This window comes from Pleurodeles waltl, chromosome 1_1 (assembly GCF_031143425.1).
Source record: "Pleurodeles waltl isolate 20211129_DDA chromosome 1_1, aPleWal1.hap1.20221129, whole genome shotgun sequence".
Taxonomy (NCBI): Eukaryota; Metazoa; Chordata; class Amphibia; order Caudata; family Salamandridae; genus Pleurodeles; species Pleurodeles waltl.
Genome location: NC_090436.1, coordinates 524,944,687 through 524,971,804, shown reverse-complemented (window position 1 = coordinate 524,971,804; position 27,118 = coordinate 524,944,687). Strand labels below are relative to the sequence as shown.

General features: G+C 48.6%; 1 protein-coding gene across 3 annotated transcripts in view; it reads right to left on the bottom strand.

Moving 5' to 3' along the window:
• Positions 1-27,118, bottom strand: part of SLF1 (SMC5-SMC6 complex localization factor 1) — a 673,081-nt gene that overhangs the window by 353,946 nt on the left and 292,017 nt on the right. For all 3 annotated transcript variants that reach the window (XM_069225438.1, XM_069225455.1, XM_069225447.1), the window contains exon 12: positions 18,977-19,124. In XM_069225438.1, coding sequence (XP_069081539.1) covers positions 18,977-19,124 — 148 coding nt within the window. The remainder of the gene's footprint in view (positions 1-18,976; positions 19,125-27,118) is intronic.

Sequence of the window (27,118 nt, the reverse complement as noted above, 5' to 3'; positions counted from 1 at the left end):
AGCTTGGAAGTGTGGATTGTGCCAGTCTGTACCGAAGGAGATTCAGACTAGGACAGCAGCTCCCTCCTCCCTTCCACAGGGGCTTGGGCTTCAGTTAACGTGGCCCTTATGTAGGTTTCTACTGGTGGTTGTATATGTTGTTGTGACTGGTTGTTGGGATTAGTATTTCTATTTACTCAAGTATTAGGGTTGGTGTTGTGATTGGTACTAGGGTTGATATTCCTATTGGTTCATGATCTTAGGGTTGGTGCTGTGATTGGTACTATGGTTGAGATTCCGATTGGTTCATGATTTTAGGGCTGGTGTTGTGACTGGTACTAGGGTTGAGACTCCTATTGGTTCATGATTTTAGGGTTGGTGTTGTAATTGGTACTAGGGTTGAGATTCCTATTGGTTCGTGGTTTTAGGGTTAGTGTTGTGATTGGTTAATAGGGCTAGGTCTCCCATTGGCTGTGGGGTTTAGGGTTATGAATCTGATTGGTTAGGGTTATGACTAGCTTTCTCTTGGCCAACAGGGCGATTTAAGCCTAGGGATCAGGGAGTCTCAGACCGGACGTCGAGGCTAAGGGCGGAGAGGACAAGGGCACTTGCCTGTTTGGGCCTGTTCGGGACGTGCCTAGGGCCAGAAATACTGCAAAATTTTCAGTTTTTCAGCAACTACCTTAATCCCTCCACATCCTCCAAAATCGAAACACAATATCAGCAAAGACAGCCAACTCATGCGCCACAAACAAATCTCATACAGATTGTAATGTCTCATCAACCAACACAAAACCCCACATACCCACCACAACTTCAACAGTAAGCCACCTTCATTCTCACACCAAACACTACCCTGTCCATTCCCACACGACACAAAACCACTTTATGCATTACTTTCAGCCATCCAGATACACACTCTCTGTTCATACCAACCAACAGCACTATCCTCTATTTGCTCCTGGCAGACTCCCTTTTATAGTGATAATACCTAAACCCAGCCTTCCAACACACCATCCACAAACACCCTCTCCCCTCTTCACCAATTACACACAACCATACAACCCTTACACTCCACTCCACCACACATATTACCTCTTCCAGAGATCAAAACTAACACAAACACCCCTAACCATCATCCATCCCCTTTTACACACCTCATAAATTCGTCTCCAAAACACAACACCCCCTGTAATATTCTAATGCCACTCACCAGCACTAACTCACATACAAATCCTTCACAGAAAACCACATCAATATCTCCTCTCACTATTCCACAAAACAAAAGACCACACACATCAGCACATCAAAATAACACAAACTTTCATAATGCTTTGTCACACCCGCTCCCACCCTCATGACTACACAAATCCTGCCCAATCTTTACTCCTACGTTCTCACTCTTCACAAACATCTACCAGAAGCACCCCAACACAGCAACATTCATTCACCCGCCTCTCATCTTTTGCACAATTTAGAGCCTTACATTATGACCCACATGCTCCTCCACCATCCCTAACCCACATACATATTCCTTCCATACTAAACAGACACAAACAAAATAAACAATGTGCCACTCTTAACAACTATGCATCCACTTGTCTATTACACAATGAGGCTACTCAACAAAAAAAACTACACTCATCATGTCAATCTCAGCCACCAAGCCCACCACCAACACACAAAGACCCAACAAAACGCGTCCCAAGCCTGTTTGAAGAGGAACACTATATTGAAAACAGGACTAATGTGACCCTCACACAGTTATCACATCTAACAACACACCTGCCACAAGCTCAAAATATACTGCTCACCCTTCTCAAAAACAAACCATCGCCACAAACCCACATTTTCTAAACTGCCTGCTCATAAATGCTCGATCACTCTCAAAATACAAGCAGCACATCTACGACCTGCTCACAGACACACAACCTGACTTACAATTCGTAACAGAATCATGGTTGGGAGATGACATGGTCCCAATGCTGCATGAAGCCCTTCCTCCAGGCTATCAAACCATCACACAAAACCGTATAGGCAAGAATGGAGGTGGACTAGCTATTATATTCAAACAAGCAATAAATCTCAGTAAAATAGACAACATGTCCATACAAGGTTGTAACTTTCTCCTTCTTTACAGACCTCCACCTAACAATTCAAAATTCCAAGACACTTTTCTAGATACAGTTTCAAACCTTATAACATTATATATACATACATATATATATATATATTTATATATAATAAATAAATAAATAAATAGAAAATATTATACATTTTACTCTTGTAAGCTTAACTCTGTCTCCCCATCACCCTATGTCTATCAATCTATCCACCATCCCCACTCTGGCTCATCCCAAGCCCATCCTACTACTTTCATCTTCAAAATACCCCTGCCTAAGCTCTTCCCTCCTTTACCGCATCTAGCTCCCCCCAAACCTCAGTTTACGACCATGATCTCCCAAACAGCCCTATTAAATTCTCCCCCATTTATCTCACTTTGACTCACCCACAACCCCTTCTGCTACTATGATCTCCTAAACCCTTTCCACAGACTCTTCCCTCCTTCATCTCTCTTTACTCATCCCAAGCCTCATCTTATTACTATAAACTCCCATTTAAGACTTCTGGATTCTTCCCTCCTCTATCCCTCCATTACCCTAGTCAATCCAACTAACAAACTCATATATCCTCTGCTCAAAGTAACTCATAATAATACTAATACTGTACTCATAATTCACCACTAATTCATCTTGGGTTCTGGAGTAGCGTGCTACTCACCAAAAAGTGCTCTGACGCCTCGTCTGGGGTAATAAGTACTATATAAATGTAAATACAATTACATGTGCGCAAGGCGCCGGATGTAATTTTATCCATGGCTTCCTACAGTTGTCTCTAACCAAACCCTCCTGAAATGAAACCTCCTGGAAAATAACATAATCTAATCACAGAGCGGAAAGCAATCTCACCCTCACATCGCACCCTGGTTAATAACGCACGGAGCATTGCAGGATACATGGGTCAGCCATTTAAACACAAACAGTTTGTGAAAGCAGTGCCTTACTACTGATGTGTATGGCAGTGAACAGTAATTTAGCACAGTACAGGCTTGTCACTGTCTGAAAATAAAAGCAGTGTTGTTTGTGATCTGCAAGGCAGTGGGCAGTCATTTAGACCAGTACAGTAATGTTGTTGTATGGCTGAGACCAGTGCCTCACTGCGTCCACTTCACCTACAACAAAAACACCGCACACTACGACAGCCGCCAACTCCCCCGCCGCAACTGGGGCAAAGTCACCAAAGAACAACTTCTCAGCACCCTCTCCCAGAACCCACCAAACGAGCCCACCGACCCAGACACCGCGGCCTGTAACTTCAGACAATGGATCAACAACTGCGCCAACATCCTCGCCCCACTGAAGAAACCCCCCAGCAACCCTGCCAGCAAGAAAGCCTCCTGGTTCACCGACAAACTCCTGGCCTCCAAACGCGCCTGCAGGAAACTGGAAAAGAAATGGCTCCAAGAACGCACACCGGACAATCACGCAGTCCTCAAAGACGCAACCCGCCGACACCACCACCTCATCAGGACCACCAAGAGGTCCTCCTTCAAAGACCGCCTAGACAACAACGCACATGACAGCAAAGAGCTCTTCCGCATCGTGAAGGAACTATCCACCCCCAGCACCAACGTCAACGACATCCCGCCCTCTCAGGAACTTTGCGACTCCCTCGCTGCCTTTTTCCGCAGCAAGATCGCCGACATCCACAGCAGTTTCAACACCCCGACCGCACCCACCTCCGTCACCACCTCGTACCCTAGCATCACCAACCCCATCACCGCCTGGTCCAACGTCGACGACGACGCAACACGCAAAATCATGAACTCCATCCACTCCGGATCACCGACTGACCCCTGCCCCCACCACATCTTCAACAAAGCCGACTCTATCATCGCGCCCCAACTCTGCAAGATCATCAACGCCTCCTTCGAAACAGGCACCTTTCCAGAAAGCTGGAAGCACGCAGACATCAACGCCCTCCTCAAGAAACCAAAAGCCGACCCCAAGGACCTCAAGAACATCCGCCCCATCTCCCTCCTCCCCTACCCAGCTAAAGTCGCAGAAAAGATCGTCAACCTTCAACTGACACGCCACATCGAAGACAACAATGTCCTCGACCCCTCACAAACCGGATTTAGACGCAACCACAGCACCGAGACCGCCCTCATCGCCGCAACAGATGACATCAGATGCCAACTCGACCGTGGCAAGACCTCCGCCCTCATTCTCCTAGACCTCTCCGCGGCCTTCGACACAGTCTGCCACCGCACCCTACTGTCACGCCGCCAAGAAGCCGGCATCCAGGGAAAAGCCCTAGCCTGGACCTCATCCTTCCTCTCCGGCAGAACACAGACCGTCCGCCTCCCACCCTTCCGCTCGGAAGCCAACAACATCATCTGCGGCGTCCCCCAGGGCTCCTCCCTGTGCCCAACGCTGTTCAACATTTACATGGCCCCCCTCGCACAAGTGGCCCGCCGTTTCGACCTCAACATCATCACCTACGCCGACGACACCCAGCTCATCCTCTCCCTCACCAACGACCCTGCCACCGCCAAAGCCAACCTCCATGAGGGAATGAAAGCAGTCGCCGAATGGATGAGAAATAGCCGCCTGAAACTCAACACTGACAAGACAGAAATCCTCATCCTCGGGACATCTCCCTCCGCCTGGGACGACTCGTGGTGGCCCACCACCATCGGAACTGCCCCGACGCCCACCGACCACGCCCGCAACTTTGGATTCATCCTCGACTCCGCACTCTCCATGGACAGACAAGTCAGCGCCGTCACCTCCTGCTGCTACAACACCCTCCGCAGGATCTACAAGTGGATCCCGACCGACACCAGGAAGACAGTGACCCACGCCCTCGTCAGCAGCAGACTGGACTACGGCAACGCACTCTATGCAGGAATCCCAGCAAAACACATACAGCGACTCCAACGTATCCAAAACGCCTCAGCCCGACTCATCACCAACGCACCCCGCCACAGCCACATCACCCCTCACCTCAAAGGACTCCACTGGCTCCCCGTCAACAAAAGGGTCACCTTCAAGCTCCTCACCCACGCACACAAAGCACTCCACAAAGCTGGCCCCTCCTACCTCAACGACAGACTCAACTTCTACACCCCGACCCGCCAACTGCAATCCGCAAGCCTCGCCCTCGCCACCGTCCCCCGCACCCAACGAACCTCCTCCGGCGGCAGATCCTTCACCTACCTCGCCGCCAAGACCTGGAACCCGCTCCCTACCTACCTCCGACAGACTCAAGACCTACTCGCCTTCATAAGACTCCTCAAGACCTGGCTCTTCGAGCAGTAGTAGTCCCCCCCTCCCTCAGCGCCTTGGAACCCTAACGGGTAAGTAGCTCGCTCTATAAATGTCTGTGATTTATTGATTGATCACTTGTGTCGTGCCAGTCAGCACAAAACAAACAAGTTACTTACCTTCAGTAGCGCGTGATATGGTAGAGAAAATACCTAGTTGCAGATTCTGCTCCCCTGCTGCTTGACCAGCTAAAGCAGAGGAAGGCAGAACAAAGGATTTCCTTTCGGATAGGGAGGCAACACCCTCTCCCTTTGATAATAGGTGTTACATGGCTTGGGAGGGGTAGCCTTCCCAAGCCACTGGAAATGCTTTGAAGGGCACATTTGGTGCCCTCCTTGCATAAACCGGTTTGCACCAGTCCAGCGACCCCCAGTCCCTGCTCTGGTGCGAAACTGGACAATGGAAAGGGGAGTGGCCCCTCGCCGGTCCATCACCAACCAATGGGTGGTGCCCAGAGCTCCACCAGGTGGCCATTTGATTATGCCATCTTGAATCCAAGGTGGGCAGAGGCCCCTGGAAGCGTCTGAGTGGCCAGGCCAGGCAGGTGACGTCACAGCCCCCTCCTGATAGGTGGTCACCCGGCTAGGTGACCAATCACCCTTAAAGGGCTATTTAGGGTCTCCCTCCGGGGTGGCTCCTCCGATTCGACGTGCAAGATTCCAGCAGAACTCCTCTGCATCGTTTACTTCATCTTCTGGCCACCAGAACTGCAACTGGACCCACCAGGAACCAACAATCTGCAATTCCAGCAACGACTCCACTCTGCAACATTGTGTCTCCGGCCCCTTCCAACAACTGCAAAATTTCCCTGGCTGTGGATCCTCAGAGGGTGACGAATCTTAAGCCTGCACAAGAAGGAAGAAGGAATCTCCCTTGGAGTGAAGAAGTCACTCCCCTGCATCCGCAGGCACCAACTGCAACGACAAGCAGCTGCGTGGATCCCCTCTCCTCCGGAACTGCGTGGATCCTGCCTCACAGGTGGTGATCTGGAGTGGTCCTCTTGGTCCTCTCTACCAGCTGTCCAACTTGGGAGACGGTACACCCTTGCCTCTTCTTGTAGGACAGTAACTGTGCACTGCGACTCTTGCAGCTACTGAGGCTTGTTTGTTTCTTCTCCAAGAGATCTCTGTGTCGCCCCGGTTTCCAGCACTCTTCCCTGCAAATCACGGTCTCCTGCCTGCTGCTCCAGCGATGTGGGACTCCTCTCTAGGTGTACTGAGTGGGCCTCATTGCGACCCCTGTGCCTGCTGCTTGTGGGTCACCTGTGGAAGCTGCTTCCTCTTCTTGCGACTTTCCCAGCTGTTGAGGGTCACCTCAGACTCTCGCCTCCTTGGGTCGAGTCTCCTGGGCCTTGCTGGTCCTTCTTCTCCGGCTCTTGCATTTGCCAAGGCTTGTTGATGGTTTTCCATAGCCACTAACCGACTGCATCACGACCTTCGACGTGGGACAAAACTTACATGACTTCTGGAACTCCTCTGCTGCTTGTGTGCTGCACTTCTGACTTTCTTCATCCACCGTCGACCTGGTCCTGCATCCACAGAAGGGTGGGTAATGGCTCCTGTCACAGCCAGACACTCCAACTCGAACTGGACTTGGTCCCCTTCTTTTGCAGGTCTTCTTCTGTCAGGATCCACCTTTGGTTTCTTCCAGTCTTGTCTGGGTCTTGCACAGTCTTTTTCCAAAGCTTTCCTGTGGGTTGGGGGAAAAACCAGGTACTTATCTCTTCTCTCCTGGTCGCTGGGGGAACCCTGGTACTTAACCTTTTGGGATTCCTAGTTCCTCCAGCTCCCCTCTACTGATTCCACTTCCTTGGGTGGGGGACTGCCTTTCACATTCGACTTACTTAGCATATGGTTTGGTCTCCCTCTAAGGCCTCCACTATTTTCTACTGTTTTTACTATTTGCTATGGCTTTCTATGCTAATCACTGCTTCTAATGTGTACAAAATGGTGTGTTCACTTACCTCCTAGTGGAGTATTGCCTACACAATATTTTAGTATCTGTGTTACTATAATAAAGTACCTTTATTTTTGTAACACTGTATGGTCTTTCATGTGTGTAAGTGCTGCCTGGCTGCAGTGGTATTGCATGTGCTTTGCATGTCTCCTAGATAAGTCTTGGCTGCTCATCCACAGCTACCGCTAGAGGGCCCTGGCTTCCTAGACACTGACTGCACCTCATTACTAGGGAATACCTGGACCTGGTATAAGGTGATAACACCACAGGTTCTCCCCACACACGAGGCCAGCTTGCTACAAAGTTTAGGGTAAGAAGAGCAATCACCTGGGTTAGAGTGACCCAAACCCCCATGTGCACCAGAAATTCAAGCGATCCCACTGTGCGAAGCAGTGTTAGTCCCAATGAGTTACCCATTCTGTATAGTCCATGTTGCCATGGATATCATGTTGGTATTTTAGAAGAAGATCTCACCCCGTGGGTAAAAAAGGAATCTCACTTAATCGTTTTCTCAATGTCTGTGTCAAAAGGTCTGTTTCAAAAGCCATCTTATCAGCAAACCCCTACAAAAGGATTTAAGGGCCAATAACAATAATGCATCTACAGCAAGACCAAGGTGCTGTACCCAAAGGTATGTTTCCATGCCTTATGTTACTCAAGTGTCATGCATGCCACAGATCGAGCTTGAAAGGTCCGCACTTTTATATCTATAAATCAGAAAATATACCATAAGTTTGTACATCAGCTTGTATGCTCCTAAGAAGTCCTATCTCTCAAGAGACATATATGTCTATCTTGAGACTACATATTACAGAGTCTAATGAACTGCTCTTTTCTCCATACTTGTAACCATGCACAAATTACCACTTGCTCTCATTCACAACACTGTGCCAGTCAAAATTATGAAGTGTCTGGGGAGCAACAATTTGCCCTCTCTTGACAAACTGATTCTCAACCTATGCCCAAATATATGCATAAACTGTGTAATAGGTGCAGCCACCTTTGTATAGTTTACCACAATCGTAACAAACAAGGGTAATGCCTGAAAAGTACAACTAATATGTAGTCCTCATCACGTTTAGATATTAAAAGATACCCATGCATGCTTCACTCTCCTTTGAAATTTAATATTACTTCAAATTATCACCAAGCATTGCATTCCGGATCTGACCCTGTATACCGGCTTTCCCCTAAAGTTGTAATCACACTCACTAAGCAACACAAGTATCACATCGCGTTCGCTCCATAAACAGTATTAACTTCATAACTAGGCATTTCCAGTAAGCCACATATGTAGCATCATTAGTAGATCAACAACCTGGGGGGAGTGCTCCCAAGTGCTCACATATTCACGCGGGGTAACTCAGGCGTTTTGTCCGGGAGCCGTCTTGAAATATACTTTTATACCATCAATACCTGCAAAATCACTGAAGTAGCGAGAGGACTAGTAACATTCTATCTGGGAACCATCTTATATATCCTTAAGTTACCATGTACTATTTCCACGAGGAAACAACATTTTATTAATAAAGATATGCAGAGTATGGAATAAAAGTAATCTGGCCCCAATGTGCACCATGTTCACTAAAGCATAGTAGAACAAGCCCTATAATTCTCAAAGAAAGATGCACAAGTCTCCATATTGTGATTTGAAGGGATCACAACCTAGGTCTGTTATGGGCGCCACATTGTAATAATGTCTACCCCATTACTTTTCAATTATACCTACAATACAATTGTACAGTACCAATAATGATAAAAGTAAAGAGACTTCCTAATTACACAAGTCCGTCTGGATGTCATTATACCTATTCTCCCCAGTAAAGGTCAGTCAAGTGTTGGTCTAATAAAAGTGAAGAAAAGTAAATGAACAAAAACACCCAATCCTGATAAGTGTGTTTTGCATAAAGCAGTGAGAAAAAAAGAGAGAAAGAGTGCCCAAAGGTCCGTCAAGTTTTGGTCTAATAAAAGTTAAGAAAATAAAGAAAAACACAGTGTGTTGTGAAAAAAAGTATTGAGAAAAAAGGAGAGAAAGAGTGAAACAAAATGACCCCAAATACCTATTTGCCATACAGACATTAACATACACAACAACATGACACCCACATGAGTTTGCATTACCATGGTATAGATGTTGTACAACACGATAGGAGGGGAAGTAATAGAGAGCTTAGTTTAAGGCGACAGGAAGCACTGTGGATGATGAGACTGAAAACGGTGGAACAAGGCCTCAACATTGATCACAAACTACATTATTTTTGGGGGGACTGATACACTCCAGGTTTTTCTGTTTGAAGCAACATGATTTGAACATGTTAAAAATAAACTGAATTTCTGGTATTACGAACTGAAGCATTATTTTTCAACAGAATGCATCTATCTATGATACTTTCTCCTTGATGATTGTAACTTCAGAAATAATGTTTTTTCAATTGTAACCTTCAGTATGACACAAGGGGAAGTGTGGTATTTTATCAGAATTTATGTTAACAATATCATTTCATAACATGATTCATTTACTTGTGGAATATTGTTGTATGGTATCTGTAAAGGGAGAACCTGTGATATTCACCCCCATAACCCCCAGGTTTTCAGCAAAGATAGATATGACCTTCAAGAATACGAGCCTTTCCCCCATAAGTGTAAGTTATGGGGGTGAATATCACAGGTTCTCCCTTTCCGTGCCCAGTCCAGAGGCAGAAGGACTACTTGGGCCCAGTTGTTCTTCACCTTCCTGAGAACTCTGGGCAGAAGTGGTATGGGCAGAAAGGCATACAGGAGGTCTCAGTTCTACTCGAGATGAAAAGCATCTCCAAGCAATTGCTGCCCCAGAAACCTCAACACTGTGTGCTCTATGTGGAGGAAAACAGATCTAACCAAGGCTCTCCCCAATGCTGAAAGAAACCATGCACCATTTCCGGATGGGGATGCCATTTGTGATCCGCTAGGCATTTTTGGCTGAGTTTGTCCACTCTAGCGTTCAGAGATCCCACCGGATGAGGAAAACCCAGGTATATGCCCAGCAGTTCCTGCCACACCCAGAGGTGCAGAACCTCTAGACAAAGGATTCATGACCCCAGCCCGCACTGCTTGTTGCAGTACCACATGGCGGTGATGTTGTTTGTTAACACCTGTACCATCTTTCCTTTGATAAAGGGAAGAAATGCTTGCGATGCAGGCCGGACTGCACGGACCTCCAACAGGTTGATGTGGAGCCCGGCTTCCGCTGGAGACCAGATGCCTCTGATCTCCACCTCTCTCAGATAGCCGTCCCATCTGTCACTACTGTCAGAGTTTGTTGAGGAAGGAAGAGGTATCTGCCTTCGACCCTATTGTGGTTTGTAAACAGCCATTTCAGATCTTTCACCGTTCCGTCCGAAATCTGGACCTTGTCTGAGAGATTCCCCTGATGCTGCACTCACTGGAACTTCAGGTTCCACTCGATAGCCCGCATATGCCATCTGGCATCTCTCACCAGCTGGATGCAGGAGACCATGAGGCCCAGCATCCTCAGTGTCATTCTCACCGAAATCCAGGAAAGGGGCTGAAACAAAAGTATCATAGCCTCAATATTCTGGACTCGCTGCTCAGGAGGATAAGTCCAAAACTGAATTGAGTCCAGAATAGCTCAGATGAAAGGGAGAGTCTCAGAGGGAGTAGGGTGTCACATTGGCATGTTTATAGTAAACCCCAGTGAATGCAGGAGGTCCGCCATAGTCTGGAGGTGGGAGACTACATGCTGGGGAGAGACCAGCTTCAACAGCCAGTTGTTGAGATAGGGGAAGACAGAAACCCCTGATCTCCACAGATGAGCCGCAACCACCACTATCACCTTGGTGAACACCCAAGCGGCGCTGGTAAAGCCAAAGAGGAGCACATTAAACTAAAAGGGATTGTGGCCAACCGTGAACCGCAAATAACGTCTGTAGGCAGGCAGAACGGGGATATGAAAATAAGCATCCTGCAAGTCCAACGCTACCAACCAGTCTCCTAGGTCCAAGGCAGATAGGACCTGAGCCAAAGTGAGCCTCTTGAGCTTCTCCTTCTTGAAGAAGAGATTGGGGGACAAAGGACTAGGATAGGGCTGAGGTCTTTGTCCTTTTTGAGGACCACAAAGTAGCAGGAATAGCACCTATGACCTACTTCTGGCATGTGGCTCCCAGGACCAAGAGAGCCATAACTTCCTTGTGGAGAAGGGACAAGTGACCCTCCATCATCCGATGGCATGGGTGGAGATGTAATCTTAATGCGGAAGGATTAGCCACTTCAGACTATCTGAAAAACCTTTCTGATGTGATGGATTGCCAGCAGAGCAGGTGATGGCGAATACCGCAGTCAACTGGCCCATGGTGGGGGTTAGTGAGACTAGGAAGGTTTAGAGGCTGCTGCACAGGGGTGGGATGGACTGTCCAGACCACTGGCCACCTGATCTACGAGGTCGGTGGATCCCACATCCATGGCTACACATAAGATGGGCAGCATGCACGGCGGCTGGCCTGGAATGGATGCCGTTGGTGGCCCCTTCTGTAGCCACAAAAGGGCCGAAAGCAGACTGGGGGGGCTGGGAGAATGTCGCCAGGCCCAAGGACGTGGCTGTAGCTCAGGAATCCTTCAAGCGCTCAAGCACCGAGTCTGCCTTGTCTCCGAACAGACGAATGCCATCAAAGGGCATGTCCATCAAGGAAGCCTGGACATCCCCTGAAAAGGCAGGCGTCCTCCGCAAGGTGTGGTGCTTCAGGGCCACTGCCCATGAAACTGCTCTGCCCAGTGAGTCAGCCGTGTCGAGTCCACAACAGATTGTAAACTTTGCTGCGTCTCTCCCATCAGCAACAGCCTGAGAGAGTATAGCCCCGGTCTCCTATGGGAACTGTGGCAGCACTTGTGCAACCGTGGCACACAGCGTGTGGGAATAACAGCCCAAAAAGACATGCAGCATTCACAGACTGCAATGCAAGGCTGGCAGAAGAAAACAGTTTCTTCCTAAGTGAGTCCAACCATTTGTATTCCCTATTCGGGGAAGAGGAAGGGAACGTGCACTGAGAGGTAGAGCCAGAGGTAGAGGCTTGAAACACAAAGATCCCAGGTGTAGGGTGATAAATTAAGAAACTAGGGTCCCCTGGTGCAGGGTGATGGCAGCAGGCAAATGTCCTGTCTACAGGAGCCCCTGTGCTGGGTTTGGACCTGTAGGACGTCCGTGAGGGCTTCATTAAACTGGAGCAGGAGTTCTGAGGGGGAAGCTCCTGTGTGTAGTACCTCTGTCAAGAGATTAGTCTTGACAGCCACTGAAGGCAGTTGAAGTTCCAGGACCCCAGCTTCTTCTAACAACAGCATACGATGCTCCATCCATCGTAGCCACGGTAGGGGGAGAAAGCATCCCAATATCTACAGAATTATCCAGTCCGCTGGCCTCACCCAATTCTTTACTGCAGTTCATTTCTTCATGGGGCTGATATTCTAAAGGTTCCTGCCATCCCTCCCATTCATCCCGACAAAGTTCATCCAGCTCCGTGCCCAAGATCACAACGGGGATGGTGCCCCCTGTGGGCACAGATGGCGCCGGCAGCTTCGGAACTGGCATCAGAAAGGTTAGGGTGGTAGGACTGACGCCGGTCCGGATCTAGGACTGGATGCCTGGGTGCCCCTCAGTGCCGAGGCTGAAGCTGCAGAACCCAGAGGGGCCTCATCCAAAACTGTGGGGCCCAAAGGCGCTCCAACGGTGTCGGGCTGCCCAAAAAGGAGGCACATAGCATCATAAAACTCTGAGTTGGGCAGGGGTCGCTCTGGCTCCTGGAAACTTGGGGAGGCACGGAGTCAGTTCAGGTGGAGGTTACACAGAATGAGGCCTAGAGCCTCAACGCTCACTCGTCAGCCAATGGACGAGACGAAGTTGAAGAATGCTGTGACTGCTTGGACTTCTTCTTAGCCTCGATTTACCCAATCCCGCTGAGGCTTGGAGGAGGAGGAGGATGGAGAACTGCGCAACCGATCCCAGGAACTTCCTCTCAACCGAGATCTTAACTTGATTGGAGTTGAGCGCTGGGCCACCATCAGCTTCAAGAACTGCTAACTCAAAGCCTTCGAATGGGAGCAGTGCCTCAAGGAGTGATGCCAGTAGACAGGTTTTCAGCTGAGGACACGTCTGCTACTGTGTGAATAAGAAAGCAGTGCTTTGCTCTAGATATACAGAGCAGCCATTTGGCACAGCATAGTCCAATATTTATATGCATGTGAGTGCAGTGGTTGTCTCATGGTCTGCAGGGCAACGAATCACCATTTAAAACAGCACAGTGGCGTGAATGTATATGTTTGAGAGCCAGTTTCAGGGCCTAGTGTGCAGGATGTGAGTAGCCAATTATCACAGCACATGCCTGTTGCCCTACTGGTGAGAGCATGTCACTTTGTGATGGTGAGAGCTGTGCCTTGCCTAGGATGTGTGGGACTGCATGCATTGATCCTCACTCCTAAGGCTTCTCACCATGTTTAGGTGGAAGGTAAGGAGTTGAGGACAGGGACTCGTACCCTTCAAAACTCTTCCTTCTGATAGCTATTTAAATGCAGGTGCCTACAACAGAAAAACAGGTTCCCATTACCTAGTTGCACAGGAAGTGGCATCAATGGATTCAGGAAATGGCTTCCATGGTTTCCTGTCAAAACTGTTTTTAAAAGAAAAAGCCAGGCAAGAGGACTTCCTTTCCCAGAACCCATCTACACAAGAAGTGACATCTCTGGTTTTCTGCCAAAACCGTCTTTCAAAGAAGCAGCCAAGCAAGGGGACATTATTTCTCACCACCCATCTGCACAGAAAATGACATTACTGGATTTTCCATCATCCATCTGTACAGCAAGTGTCATCACAGGTTTCCCGCCAAAACCATCTTTAAAAGAAGCCAAAAAAAGAGGGCTTCATTTCCCATCATCCATCTGCACAGGCTGTGACATCACTGGTTTTCAGCCCACATTAACCTGCGCTTCTCCGCTCTCCATGGACCTACTTAATGGCAGGTGCAGTGCTGACACGCGGATGGCACACCAAAGGCAAGGCTGTCTGCATCCATCCACGCCCAGGCCATGTTCAGCGCCAAGAACCCTTGTCTCACCCTACCCACTGCTACCCTGCTGCACACCTCTCTGCTATCAGGGCCGGCTGCCGCTTGCTGCAGCAACTTGCCGCACTACTGCCACACCACACGAAATGGAAGAAACCATTCACATGGCCCTCCTGCAAGTTCTCATGCACTCTCCTGCAACCTCCACTCGCCACTCCAGCATCAACAGCACCAGGCACCTCACTTGCTCACACTCACACAAACCAGACACCCGCTCACAAAAACACATAGACCAAATACCACCCACATAACACCCCACACACATGCATGCTCCTCAACACCCACTTGCTCACCAAACATGCCACAGTTATATGGGACCTACTGCACAACCATGCTCCAGATCTGCTCTTTGTCATGGACACATGGCTAAACCCAACCTCTTAACCTGACATTCCTACAGCCATCCCCGCTAGCTACAAGGTCGCCAGGCAAGACCACAAGCCCAGAAGTTGAGTCGCCATCATGCTCAAAGATACTATCAGCTGCACCTCCTACATGGATACCCTCCCACCTATATGGAACACCTCATGTTCAAGGTATGCATAACCGTCATAATCATGCTGTGAGGAACCCTTGTATACAGACAACCAGGACCCCACAACAATTTTGCCAGCAACACCACACACTTCATCTAGAAAACCTCAGAAAGTTTGGCCTCATCCAGCACGTTACTGAGTCCACAGACACTGCCGGACACCTATTGGACCTGATTTTCTCCAGAATCAGCAACATTACAGATGACAAGCCAGTAACCGTGACCTGGACAGGTGATGCCCTCATCAGTTTCAGCATACTCATTCCACATGACCACAGACCTACCACATTCAAAACTGCCCATCCTTAGCTGGAAAAGCATCACAGAAGGAGAGTGAGCTTACATCCTCTCTGTGCACTGGCCTGGGCATTCCAGCAACTTGCTGAAAGACAGCAAGAACCTCAAAAGCTGGATCACTGCATGTGCAGGCCTGGCTCCCTTCAAGACCAACCCAACAGCAAGAGCTTGACCAAAGGTCAATTGATACACAGAGGAACTTAGGCTGGCAAAAAGCCAGTGCCAGCAACTTGGCCCAAATGGAAAACAAGTCAAGACATCACAGAAAAAGACATTTTCAAATAAACCCTACGAACCTATCACCAGCAAATATGGAAAACCAAGTGCACAGCTCTTGCAGATCTCACAGAAGTCAGCACTACCAGCAGCAAAGAAAACGTTGTCATCTTCAAAGATTTCACTGCACCACCTGCCGCCTCCAGCAACACCACCCCCTCACAAGGCATAACATAACATAACAATATTACCTCCATATACAGCAATTTTGACTCTCAACTGAAACACATCACAATTGAAACTCACTTTCCATCATGGGCGAAGAGCGAATCCTGACCTCATGTCCCGCCCACCACCACCATCAAAACCACTGCTACCATGAAGCCTATCCACTCGGGAGCCTCATCTGACCCTTGAACCTGATCACATTTCACCAAAGCACACATACTGATCAGTGAAGCACTAACAACTAGGACAAGACAAGACCGCCAACACAAGAAACAAGTCCAACACCTTGTTACTGGCACAGGATATACACAATAAGCAATGCTATTATTTGGCTCTATTATATCGTTTATTGACTATTTTGTTTGTTTTAACACGGGGTTATAATAATATGTTCTTCTTCTTTTCTCCTTGCTCCTTAGGTATCTACATGTTCGAACCACTGGGAGGAGTCTTCGGCCTGGGTAAGCCACGCTCCGCCGGGAGCGTGACAGTCCACTTCGCATCTCTGATGGTCCTCAGTCTTCTCATTGTTCCTTGACTCTCCCGCTGCGCATCTCTCTCGTTCCTCCAGTGCCCCTTTTGTCAGTGTGGGGTTGTCCAGTGGCGTCTCCATCAGGCAGCTGGAGTCGGAGTCAGGCCTCACCCTATCTCCACTCACGCTTGTTCCCATTGTTGGAAAGGTGGCATCCTCCCAAATGTCTTGTCGATGCTCTTCTCCTTCAGACTTTGCTCCACATGTTACTTCTGCATTGTCCCCTTTTACTTCTTGAAATGCATCCTCATTGGTTGTGTCATACTCCATGTGACACGCACATACTAGGGTTAAAGGGGCCATGCCTAACAAACAATGGTTGCAGACGGTCAGGATACTGGAACTTATGAAGAGAGGCCACAGTGTTAGCCCGATCTGAGTACAGGTGACAATACCCCGGCGACGGGCTGAAAATAGAGGAGAGGTCCATCAACATGTGGTGTGGATAAAGAGGGAAAATGTCAGGGTACTCTTATTTCCTCCTCATCCATCCCCTCAGTCCAGGGTTCTTCCCGACACAACTGCATGACCTGAGTTGCTAATGGATGAAAGCCAACTGTTTCAAGCTCAACACAGATAAGACAGAAGTGGTGATCTTCAGCAAGAACACCTCACCTTTGGATTCCAACTGGTGGCCAGCTGAACCCGGACCCACAGTTAGCACCCATGTTAGGAACCTCAGAATAATCGAATACTAAATAACCATGACCACACAAGTCAATGCCTTCACTGTATCCAGCTTGTAACACCCCAAAGATGCTGAGAAAGATCTTCAAATGGCTACCAAGCAACACTAGAAAATCTGTCACTCAAGTCCTAGTGACTAGCAAGTTGGACTATGGGAACACCCTTTACAACGGGATCACCAAGCAACTCATTAGAAGGCTACAAACCAGCCAGAACTAAGCAACCAGACTCATTCTTAACCTCCCACACACCACAACTCATTGAGCTCCACTGGCTCCCGATTCACAAACGAGCTCATTTCAAACTCCTCACACACACAATAAAAGCACTACACAAATTATTCCCCACTGTCTGAACAGTTGTATCTCCTTCCACCAACCACACAGACATCTGCACTCCTTAGGACTCCTACTTACACACATCCAAGCACACACAGAAATAAAACAAAGAGTTTGGCGGCCTTCTTCTCCACATCACTGCCTCCTCCTTCTCCTCTTTTCTTGAATTCTACAGCAAGCTAAAGACCTAGCTTTTCAATTAGCCAACCTATTGTAGGCAAGGCCGAGCATGCACAGCTGTTCTGTGCTACGATACCCTTCTTGGTGATGCTGCGCTTTACAAATACACATAACCACAAGGGCATGAACCCCGGCCAAGGAGTGCCTGTGGGACTTCAGCCTGTACTGTGCCTTGCTGCGTCAAGTCCTGGCAGCTGTAGTGGAAATCATTGGCAAGACCATTAGTGTGGTGTGAGGGGTGATTTGACCTGTAGCAAACATTTTATTTGGGACATCAGTGTTTCCAAAATGTCCAAATCTATGTAGTGTGAACTCACCAGAGTATGATGTTATGTGAGGGCTCAAGGCTGCTGTCCATGTGTTTTGAATCTAAAAAACCCAAAGAGCTGGCTAGAAGCTGCTGTCTCTGAGTGTCTATGGGTCGAATCTAAAGGGATGAACCCAAAATCCTTCCAAAGCTACCAGCAAAATGAAATAAGCTGCCGCAATGAAATCGCGGAATCCAACTAATGTTAAGTAATGGGTGAGATCTAAGCCCTTTACAGATTTTTTAAAGGGAACATCAGACTTACAAGCGACACCACAAGCGCTCTCTCATGCGAGACCTAATAACCGGCAATACCCACCCCAATTACCTTATATAAACTACTGCGTTTCCAAGAGAAAAAGCCTCAGTACAAAAAACTATTAGAACCTGCTATAATTCAAAATCTTGAGGCTCCAAGGCCAAAGTTACTCACAGTAAGTTTTAAACAAAACAAATCTCAGATGCAGATTCAGAATACATCCAACAACACAAAGCATAGACGGACGGGCCACGTAAGAACTTCAGATCGAATAGTAATAAACTGATGTCTTTCCTGTTTCTTACTGAATTTAATCAAAATAACAGCCGCGGAAAAAAAAAATAGAACCAAACAAAAAGTGTTTGAATGGCATCTTGTTCTTTAAACAAAAGTGGACACTGAACATTCTGCCTCCAGCCACTTAATTTCTATACACCATTGAAGGTTCAGCATTTATCGAATGCAAGGACACAACCTGTACGATTATTACATGTATTTTCAAATAGGTACTGTTAATTGCACATTTTAAGATGGAAATGTTAGTACAATGATGCATGATGGGTAAAAGAGGTCAAATATTTTTGGCTGAAGTAAAACTTGAGATAATTGGAAATACTAAACAACATTTAAATTATTACTGTAACAAATGCGGGCAGATTGGTATAAAAAACAACCTGTATGTCGCGGCTGACTGATCTTAAAAACATCAATTTCTCTATTCTTTCTACACAAGAAAGTCAGGGTTAAGTATGGATTTAGTGACAGCTGCTAGTGAATTTTATGCGTGGGAGGCCAGTATACCTGTCACCATCTCTTCAGAAATGTGTATTTGTCAAATTAAAATTGAACTTCGAAAGCCACAGATATTCTTACCTTCAGCACCACCCATATTTCACCACATCCACTAGATATGAAAACAGTCAACGTGCAATTAAGAATATGCATCCCTACAATTAATATACTCACCATCACATAAAATTGAGATATAGTTCGCCAGATCAACAGATATATGATGCACCATGTATTTGTTAAGGAGAAGGCCAAGAAGAATCCAATATTCTACAACAGCTCCAAGAATTCCATAAAGGAGGTAGGCTACTTGATGCTTCAAGACCTAGAATGGGATGGAGAACGAATATTAAATTAACTAGCCTTAACAACATACGATCAACTTTATTTTACTTTGTTTAAAAACAAATATATTTTTATTGCACAAAACTGAAGCTCAGTGTACAAAAACAGCAATGGAAGCGATAACTGCACATTAGACTTATAGCAGAGAGCATAGGCAATCTTAAACAGAGACAACACACATTAAGCACGGAGCATGGAAATAATTCATAGCCCTCGGGTGATACAAGACGAAGTTATAGGGTGCTGCACAACTGTTCCTACCGCCCTCACCCCCCCCCCCCTTCCATTCACTCATTCCTATAAGCACGCCAGCTGCCCCAAACTTTGTCCCATTTCTTGGGCCGTCCCCTACTTTGATATACCACTTGTTCAGCCCTTTGGCAACAGTCTATGTCCATTGCCCACTCCTCTATGCGGGGAGAGGGTCGCTGCGCATCATGCTCGTGCTATATTGTGATTGGCTACTATGAATGCGACTGCCAACCAGATCCTTTGGTGCCTATTTCAATACTCCTTTCCTGTAATGTTTAACAAAAATAGTTTGGCGTCTATGGTACTGTCTGTCTTAACACTAGACAAAATATGCAAGACTCCCGCCCAAAAGAGCTGTATGGATGGGCACATCCATACCGAATGGGAGAAGGTGCCGTCCCGTCCACAGTCCTTCGTATATAGCGTCGATCTCCCTCTGCCCATCTTATCTAGAAGTGTCCTGGACTAATACACCCTGTGCAATATTCGGAGCTGTATCAGTCAAAAGTGGGCCCGTATGCTACCTTTCTCGGGCTTCAGCCTCAGCCGAATGTCATCCTAAAGTATTCCTATGTCTCTTTCCCAAGCTTCGCACATGGCTGTCAAAGGGACAGCGGCATTATTCCTTATTTTCCTATAAATCCTGGAGACCCCCTTACCATTCTAGGGGGCCAGAAGGAGGCAATCCTCCAGTGGTGCTGCATCTGGCAGCTGCTCAACCTCTGAAACGTGACATCAGAGGGCATGCCCTAATTTCAAGTACCATTAGCGCTCTGTATCTGCCATCCCATATTCGAGACGCAGAACTTCTAAGGTCAACATTGTTTGGTCTCTCCAGATGTCCCCCAGACGCTCTATCCAATCAGTGCCCATTTCCGAACCCAGGAAGGGCCCTCACTTCCTGCAGGAGGCTGATGTTCCACTGGGGGAGTCAAGTCTGTCACCTTCCCTTCCCAGCCCAGAAACCCTGTCACCTTCTGCCACACTTGCACCATCGACTGAGTATGGGCTGGCAAGGAGCGCTTGCGTGCTCGTTGGTGTAGTGCTGCCTTATAGCCTCTACTCTCCATGGTCTCTGTCTACTGTGTGTACAAGTTACTTACCTTCGATAACAATATATCTGGTAGAGACGTATTCTAGTTGCAGATTCCTTACCTCAGAATTTCTCCCAGGCGTCAGACTGGATCTGGAGATTTTTCTTCAAGCAGTACCCAGCGCGCCGTTTGGTGGTGTTGGTCAACTCTGCGGGTCGTATATAGGCGCCATCCCGGCACGCAGACATCAGTTTCTTTTCCCAACTTTTCACACTAGTAACGCAGAGCCATGAAAAACACTGAGAATGGTGCACCAAAACTAGGGCCCTTAAAGGGAAGTACCTGTCCCTAGAAATCAGTTCACAGTGCAGGAAGGATGGGCGGGTCGGTAAGGAATCTGCAACTAGAATATGCCTCTACCGGATATATTGTTACCGAAGGTAAGTAACTTGTACATCTGATAGATACTTCTAGTTGCAGATTCCTTACCTTAGAATAGATACCCAAGCAATACCATCCCCGGTGGTGGGCTGTGAACTAAGATCACACCAAAACAGTCCTGCAGGACCAAACGGCCAAAATAGCTGTCTCTGCGGACTGGACTGTCCAGGCATTATTACTTGGTGAACGTATGTAAGGGTGCCCACATTTCAGCCTGGCAGATATCCTGGACTGGAGCTCCACATGCTAACGCTGTGGTAGCAGCAGTGGCTCTGGTTGAATGAGCGTGCAAATCCCCAAGGGGTTGCTTTTTCGCAAAAGCGTAGCACATCTTGATGCAGAGGACTACCCATTGCGGGATGGTCTTCTGCACCACCTTCCCTTTCTTCACACTCACATAACCCACAGAGAGTTGATTGTCCATCCAGAAATCTTTGGAACGATCTAGGTAGAATGTCAACGCTCTTTCTGGATTCAGACGGTGGAGTCTCTCCTCCTCATCAGAGGGATGTGGGGGTGCATAAAAGGTAGGCAAGGTGATATATTGGCCTACGTGAAAAGGCATTACCACTTTGAGAAGAAAAGAAGCCCCGGTATGAAGCACCACTTTGTCAGGATGCACTGCTAGGAATGGTGGCTTCGAAGAAAGAGCCTGAGGCTCACTCACTCTGCGAGCAGAGGTGATGGCAATCAAAAAAGCTGTTTTAAGGGTCAAGCGGCTCAAAAGGGGCTCACATGAGGTATGTGAGGACTGAGTTCAAATCCCACTCGGGCATTATGAACGGGATGGGAGGAAACACATGCGTGAGGCCTCTAAGAAACTTCCCAACAATGTGAGATTTGAAAAGAAAACGTTGGTCTGGTAGCCTTAAGAAGGCAGAGATGGCTGACAAATAACCCTTGAGGATGCCCAGAGCAGAGCCCTGCTGGGCAAGAGAGAGAATAAAGAGGAGAACCTCTGAGAGAGGTGCAGAGAGGGGGATCAACAGATTTGTTGATACACCATGCCACAAATTTCTTCCAATGACAGGCATATACCGTTTTGGTGGAGGGACGCCTGGCTGTCACGATGACACTACAGACTTCAGATGGAAGGTTAAAAGCCATCATCTGTTGCCGCTCAATCTCCTCGCAAGAAGGCGGAGACTGGACAGGTCCAGGTGGATAACCGTCCCCTGCTGCTGTGACAGACGTTCCTCCCGAAGGGGCAGTCTGATCGGAGGATTGATGGCCATGTTCAATAGCTCGGGATACCAGAATCTTGGTGCACAGGCTGGAGCCGTCAAGATCACTTGGGCCCGGTCTTGCCTGATCTTCTTCAGAACTCTGGGCAGAAGTGGTATTGGTTGGAAGGCGTACAGGAGGCCTGCGTTCCTCTCGTGATGAAAAGCAGTGCAGAGCAATAGTCGCATTGGAAACTCCAACGCGCAAAACAGCTGACAATGCTCGTTCTCTGCGGAGGTGAACAGATCTAACCAAGGCTCTCCTCACTGCTGAAAGACACCTTGCGGCACCTCCGGATGGAGACGCCATTCATGATCGATGGTTGAGTTCATCTGCTCTGACGTTCAGTGAGCCCCGGGGAACCACCGAGGAAATGCCTTGGCGCTCCACCCATGTCCAGAGGCCAAGAGCCTCATTACAAAGGGTCCACAACCCCACTCCGCTCTACTTGTTGCAATACCACATGGCAGTGGTGTTGTCAGTGAACACCTGTACCACTTTCCATTTGAGAGAGGGAAGGAATGTTTTCAATGCAAGTCGGATCGCCCGGAGCTACAAAAGGTGGATGTGGAGCCCAGACTCCACCGGAGACCAGAGGCCTCTGATCTCCGCCTTTCCCATGTGGCCACCCCATCCCAGGAGTGATACATCTGTCACTACTGTAAGATCTGGTTGGGGAAGGGATAAGGATCTGCCGTTGATCCAATCTGGATTCGATAACTGCCACTGCAGGTCTTTCACAGTTCCCTCTGAGATCTGAACCATGTCGGAGAGATTCCACTGATGCTGTGCCCACTGGAACTTCAGATCCCACTGTACAGCCTGCATATGCCATCTGGTATGTTGGACCAGCAGGATGTAGGAGGCCATGAGGCCCAGCAGCCCCAGAGTCATTCTCACCAAAATCCAGAAGAGAGGCTGAAACATTGGTATCATTGCCCGAATAGCCCAGACTCGTTTTTCAGGAGGATAAGCCCAAAACTGCACTGTGTCCAGAACATCTCCAATGAAAGGGAGCGTCTGAGAGGGAGTCAGGTGTGACTTCGGCAAGTTTATAGTGAACCCATGCGAATGCAGGAGCTTCGCCACAGTTTGGTGGTGGGAGACGACTTTCAGGGGTGTGTCCGCCTTCAACAGCCAGTCGTCGAGGTAGGGGAAGACTGTACCCTGCGCAGATGAGCTGCAACCACTACCATCACTTTCTAAACACCTGAAGGGTGCTGGTAAGGCCAAAGGGGAGCCCGGTGAACTGAAAGTGCTCGTGACCTACCACAAATCGTAGGTAATGTCTGTGGGGCAGCAGGACAGGAATATGGAAACAGGCATCCTGCAAGGCCAACGCTACAATCCAGTCTCCAGGGCAGAAAGGACCTGAGATAGGGTTAACATCTTGAACTTTTCCTTCTTGAGAAAGAGTCTGAGGGACCGGAGGTCTAGGATAGGGCGAAGGCCCTTGTCCTTTTTGGGTACCAGAAAGTAGCAGGAATAGCAACCACAACCTACTTCTGTCACAGGGACCGTTTCTATGGCTCCCTAGGCCAGGAGAGCCTTGACCTCCTCACGGAGAAGAGCCAAAAGATCCTCCGATAGATGATCGAATGATGGTGGCATAGCTAGAGAAGTCTCGAAGGGGAGGAAGTAGCCTCCTCGGATGATATGTAAAACCCAGAGACAGAGGAGGGGGCGGGGGTGGACTCTGCAGCCCGCTGACTCCCTTATCCACAAGCTTGTTGGATCCCACGTCCATGCAGGGGCTGTACAGCATGCGTGGGTCGGTGCCCTGGTGGAAATGAATGCAGTCGGGTGCCCCTTCTGTAGCCACAAAAGGAGCAAAAGGCAGCCTAGGGCGGGGGGAATCAAAGGGCATGTCCATCAAAGATTGCTGGTCATCCCCCAAAAAACAAGATGTCCTCAACCAGGCGTGGTACCTCAATGCCACTGTCGATGCAACCGATCTGCCCAGTGAGTCGGTTATATCCAGTCCACAACGTATCATGAACTTGGCTGCGTCTCACCGATCGGTCATGGCTTGGGAGAGAACATTCCGGGCCTCTTCCGGAACTTGAGGCAGCACTTGCGCAACCGTATCCCAGCGAGTATGTGAATAGCGCTTAGTTGAAGGACAGAAGGGGTCCGAGTTGGAGGCCCCAGTCTGAAGCACTTCGGTCAGGAGGTTAGGCCTGATCCCCACAGAAGGAAGCTCGAGATTCAAAATCTTAGCAGCCCTTCTCACCACCATAGAGTATGACGCTCATTCCTCCGTAGGCACGGTACAAGAAAACATGCCAGTGTCAGGGGAGGTGTCCAACCTATTGGCATCACCCAAATCCTGTGTTCAGGGTCAAGCTGCTCTTCTAAAGGGTCCAGCGACCCCTGTACACTATCCCTGGATCCATACCCATAGCAATAGGGTTCAGGATCAACCCTGGACACAGCAGAGCCCATGGAAAACGGAATTGGCGTCGAGCGACGTTGTTCCAGCTCTGGGTCGTCGGGGATAAGTATAGGGTCAATGTCGATTGTTGGCCCAATCGGTGCCGGAAGCATCAACGCCTGATCCACTGCCAGGGAAGGTCGCATTGGCACGATCGGTGTCGGGACAGATCCAGAAGCGGATCCTGAGGTGCCCTCACCGACTCCCCTGGGCCCGAAGGCGCTGAGGGTGGGTCGGGCTGCCCAAATATGAGGCGGACGGTCTCATAGAACTCTTTAAAGTTGGGCAGGGGTAGCACCTGCTTCTGGAAATTCGGGAGGTGCGGAGCGGACCCGTAGACAGAGGCCTAGAGTGTCGACACTCTTCCTGCGTCACGTCGTATGAGCGACAGGGCAAAGTCGAAGAACGTTTTGCTTTCTTCGACTTCTTCTTCTTATCCAAATGTCCAGATGACTTGGACAAAGATAAATGGTGGTGACTCCGCGACCGGTCACCTGACCTTCCTCTCGAACGGGACTGGGAACGACGTGGAGTCGAGTGTCGGGCTGCCATGAGCTTCAGGGACCGCTCCCTCAAAGCTTTCGGGTTCATGGCCTGACACTTGGAGCACGACTTTGGGTCGTGGTCGCACTTCAAACACCAGAGGCACACGAGGTGCGGATCCGTCACCGATTTCATGCGGTGACAGGAGTCGCAGGGCTTGAAACCGGTTTTACGGGACATCCCGCGACAAACCAAAACTCGTCAAAAATGAATTCAACAAAATGTCGTAGTTAGTCAAAAAATTACTGGGGTTGCTCTTCTCTGGATCTGTGCATAGGCTGGAATGGAAAGAAAAGAACTGACGTAAGCGCGCTGGGGAGGCGCCTATATACGACTGCGACGCCAATGACGCCCGCAGAGCCGATTGACACCACCTAACGGTGCGCAGGGTTACTGCTTGAAGAAAAATCTCTGGATCCAGTCTGACGCCTGGGGGAAATTCTAAGGTAAGGAATCTGCAACTAGAAGTTTCTATCAGATATACCAGTTCCATTTGATCCATGAGCGCCCAGTAGATTAGTGTCACCAATTGCACCACCCAGAAATACTTGCGTATGTCAGGGACAGCCAAATGACCATTGTAAACACTCCTCTGCAGGTTATGGAGTGCAATGCGGGAGCCACCCACATCCAATAGCGGCAGTCTCATCTCACGGTTGAGCCTTCTGAATATGTCCGGGGGGGACCATGCAAGAAGTATTTTGGAGGGCATATAGCAGATGTGGGACAGACATTTTAAAGTGGGTGGCCCTACCCATTAACAACATTGGGAGGGTCCGCCAGCGGTCCACGTATGGAGCCTATCTAGCTGTGTGAGTATATCCCTATCTAAAAAGTCACCAGTATTACAGATGACATGGATACCCGGGTACTTAAATTCATCACGTGCCAGCAGTGCTGCCCAGCTGAAGGAAAGTCTTGGGATCTCTCCGGCCAGTGGGAACACCAGGGACCTGTCAGGGTTGATCTGGTAGCCAGAGTGGTCCCAAAAAATTCTGAAAATCTGTAAGACTCTAAGGACTGGATGGGTTTGGTAACATAGAGTACAATGTCATCAGCGAAAGAGAAATTAATTCCTCCCCAATATGAGGGGAACTTGGTGAACCCAGGCTGCCAGCAGCTCAAGCTCCAAAGCAAACAACACCTGGGAGAAGGGGCAACACTGGTGCTAGGGGAACCTGGTACAGGAGTTGCACCCAGCTCTGAAACCTGGGACCACACCATAGTCTTTCAAGTGTTGTGAAAAAATGTAGGTCCATTTGACGCTGTTGAATGCCATTATGGCATCCAGTGAAAGAAGAGCCGCTGTTCAACAGACGGTGTGTGCCGCTCTTATGGAGCACCCTGTAAAGCTGTCACAGGTTTCAGCATGTGCTCCTGTGTGGCATAAAGCCAGACTGATCTGGATGAATTATGGTGGCAATGATCGGTAGTAGCCTAGATACAAGGGCCTTCCCCTTGTCCGTGGCCTCCAGGTTTAACAGAGAGATGGGTTTGTAGGAACAGCACTCAACTGGCAGCTTGCCCTTTTTTGTAATCACAACAATAGTGGCTGGCCTCTGATCCACCGGCAGGCTACCCTCCAACCTTGCAGATTGGAACATTCCAAGCATGTGTTCCGCCATGTGCAGGCCCATCATGCATTCATACAGCTTCACTGGCATACCATTCAGCCCTGCAGCCTTGCCTGACTGCAGGCCACGCAACACTGATGCTATTTCTTCAATGGTCAAAATGCCCTGTAAGGTCTCCCTATCCTCAGCATAAAGCGTTGGCAGAGGAATATCTTAAAGAAGGACTGCATAGTCCTCCTTGGTTTTGAGTGCCTTGGAGGCGTATACCCCTTCATAATATATAGCAAAGGCGTCTGTGAAGCCTTCGTTTGGTGGTCAGAGTTGCCAGGTTGCCGTTTACAATTTCCCTGACCCAATTTCTCCCCCGGTCCCATATGTTAAGCCACGCGAGCAGTTTATTGGCCTTATAACCTACATCATATAACCAGTGCTGGCTTGCTAGCATATATGCACGGACATGGTGTTCTACTAG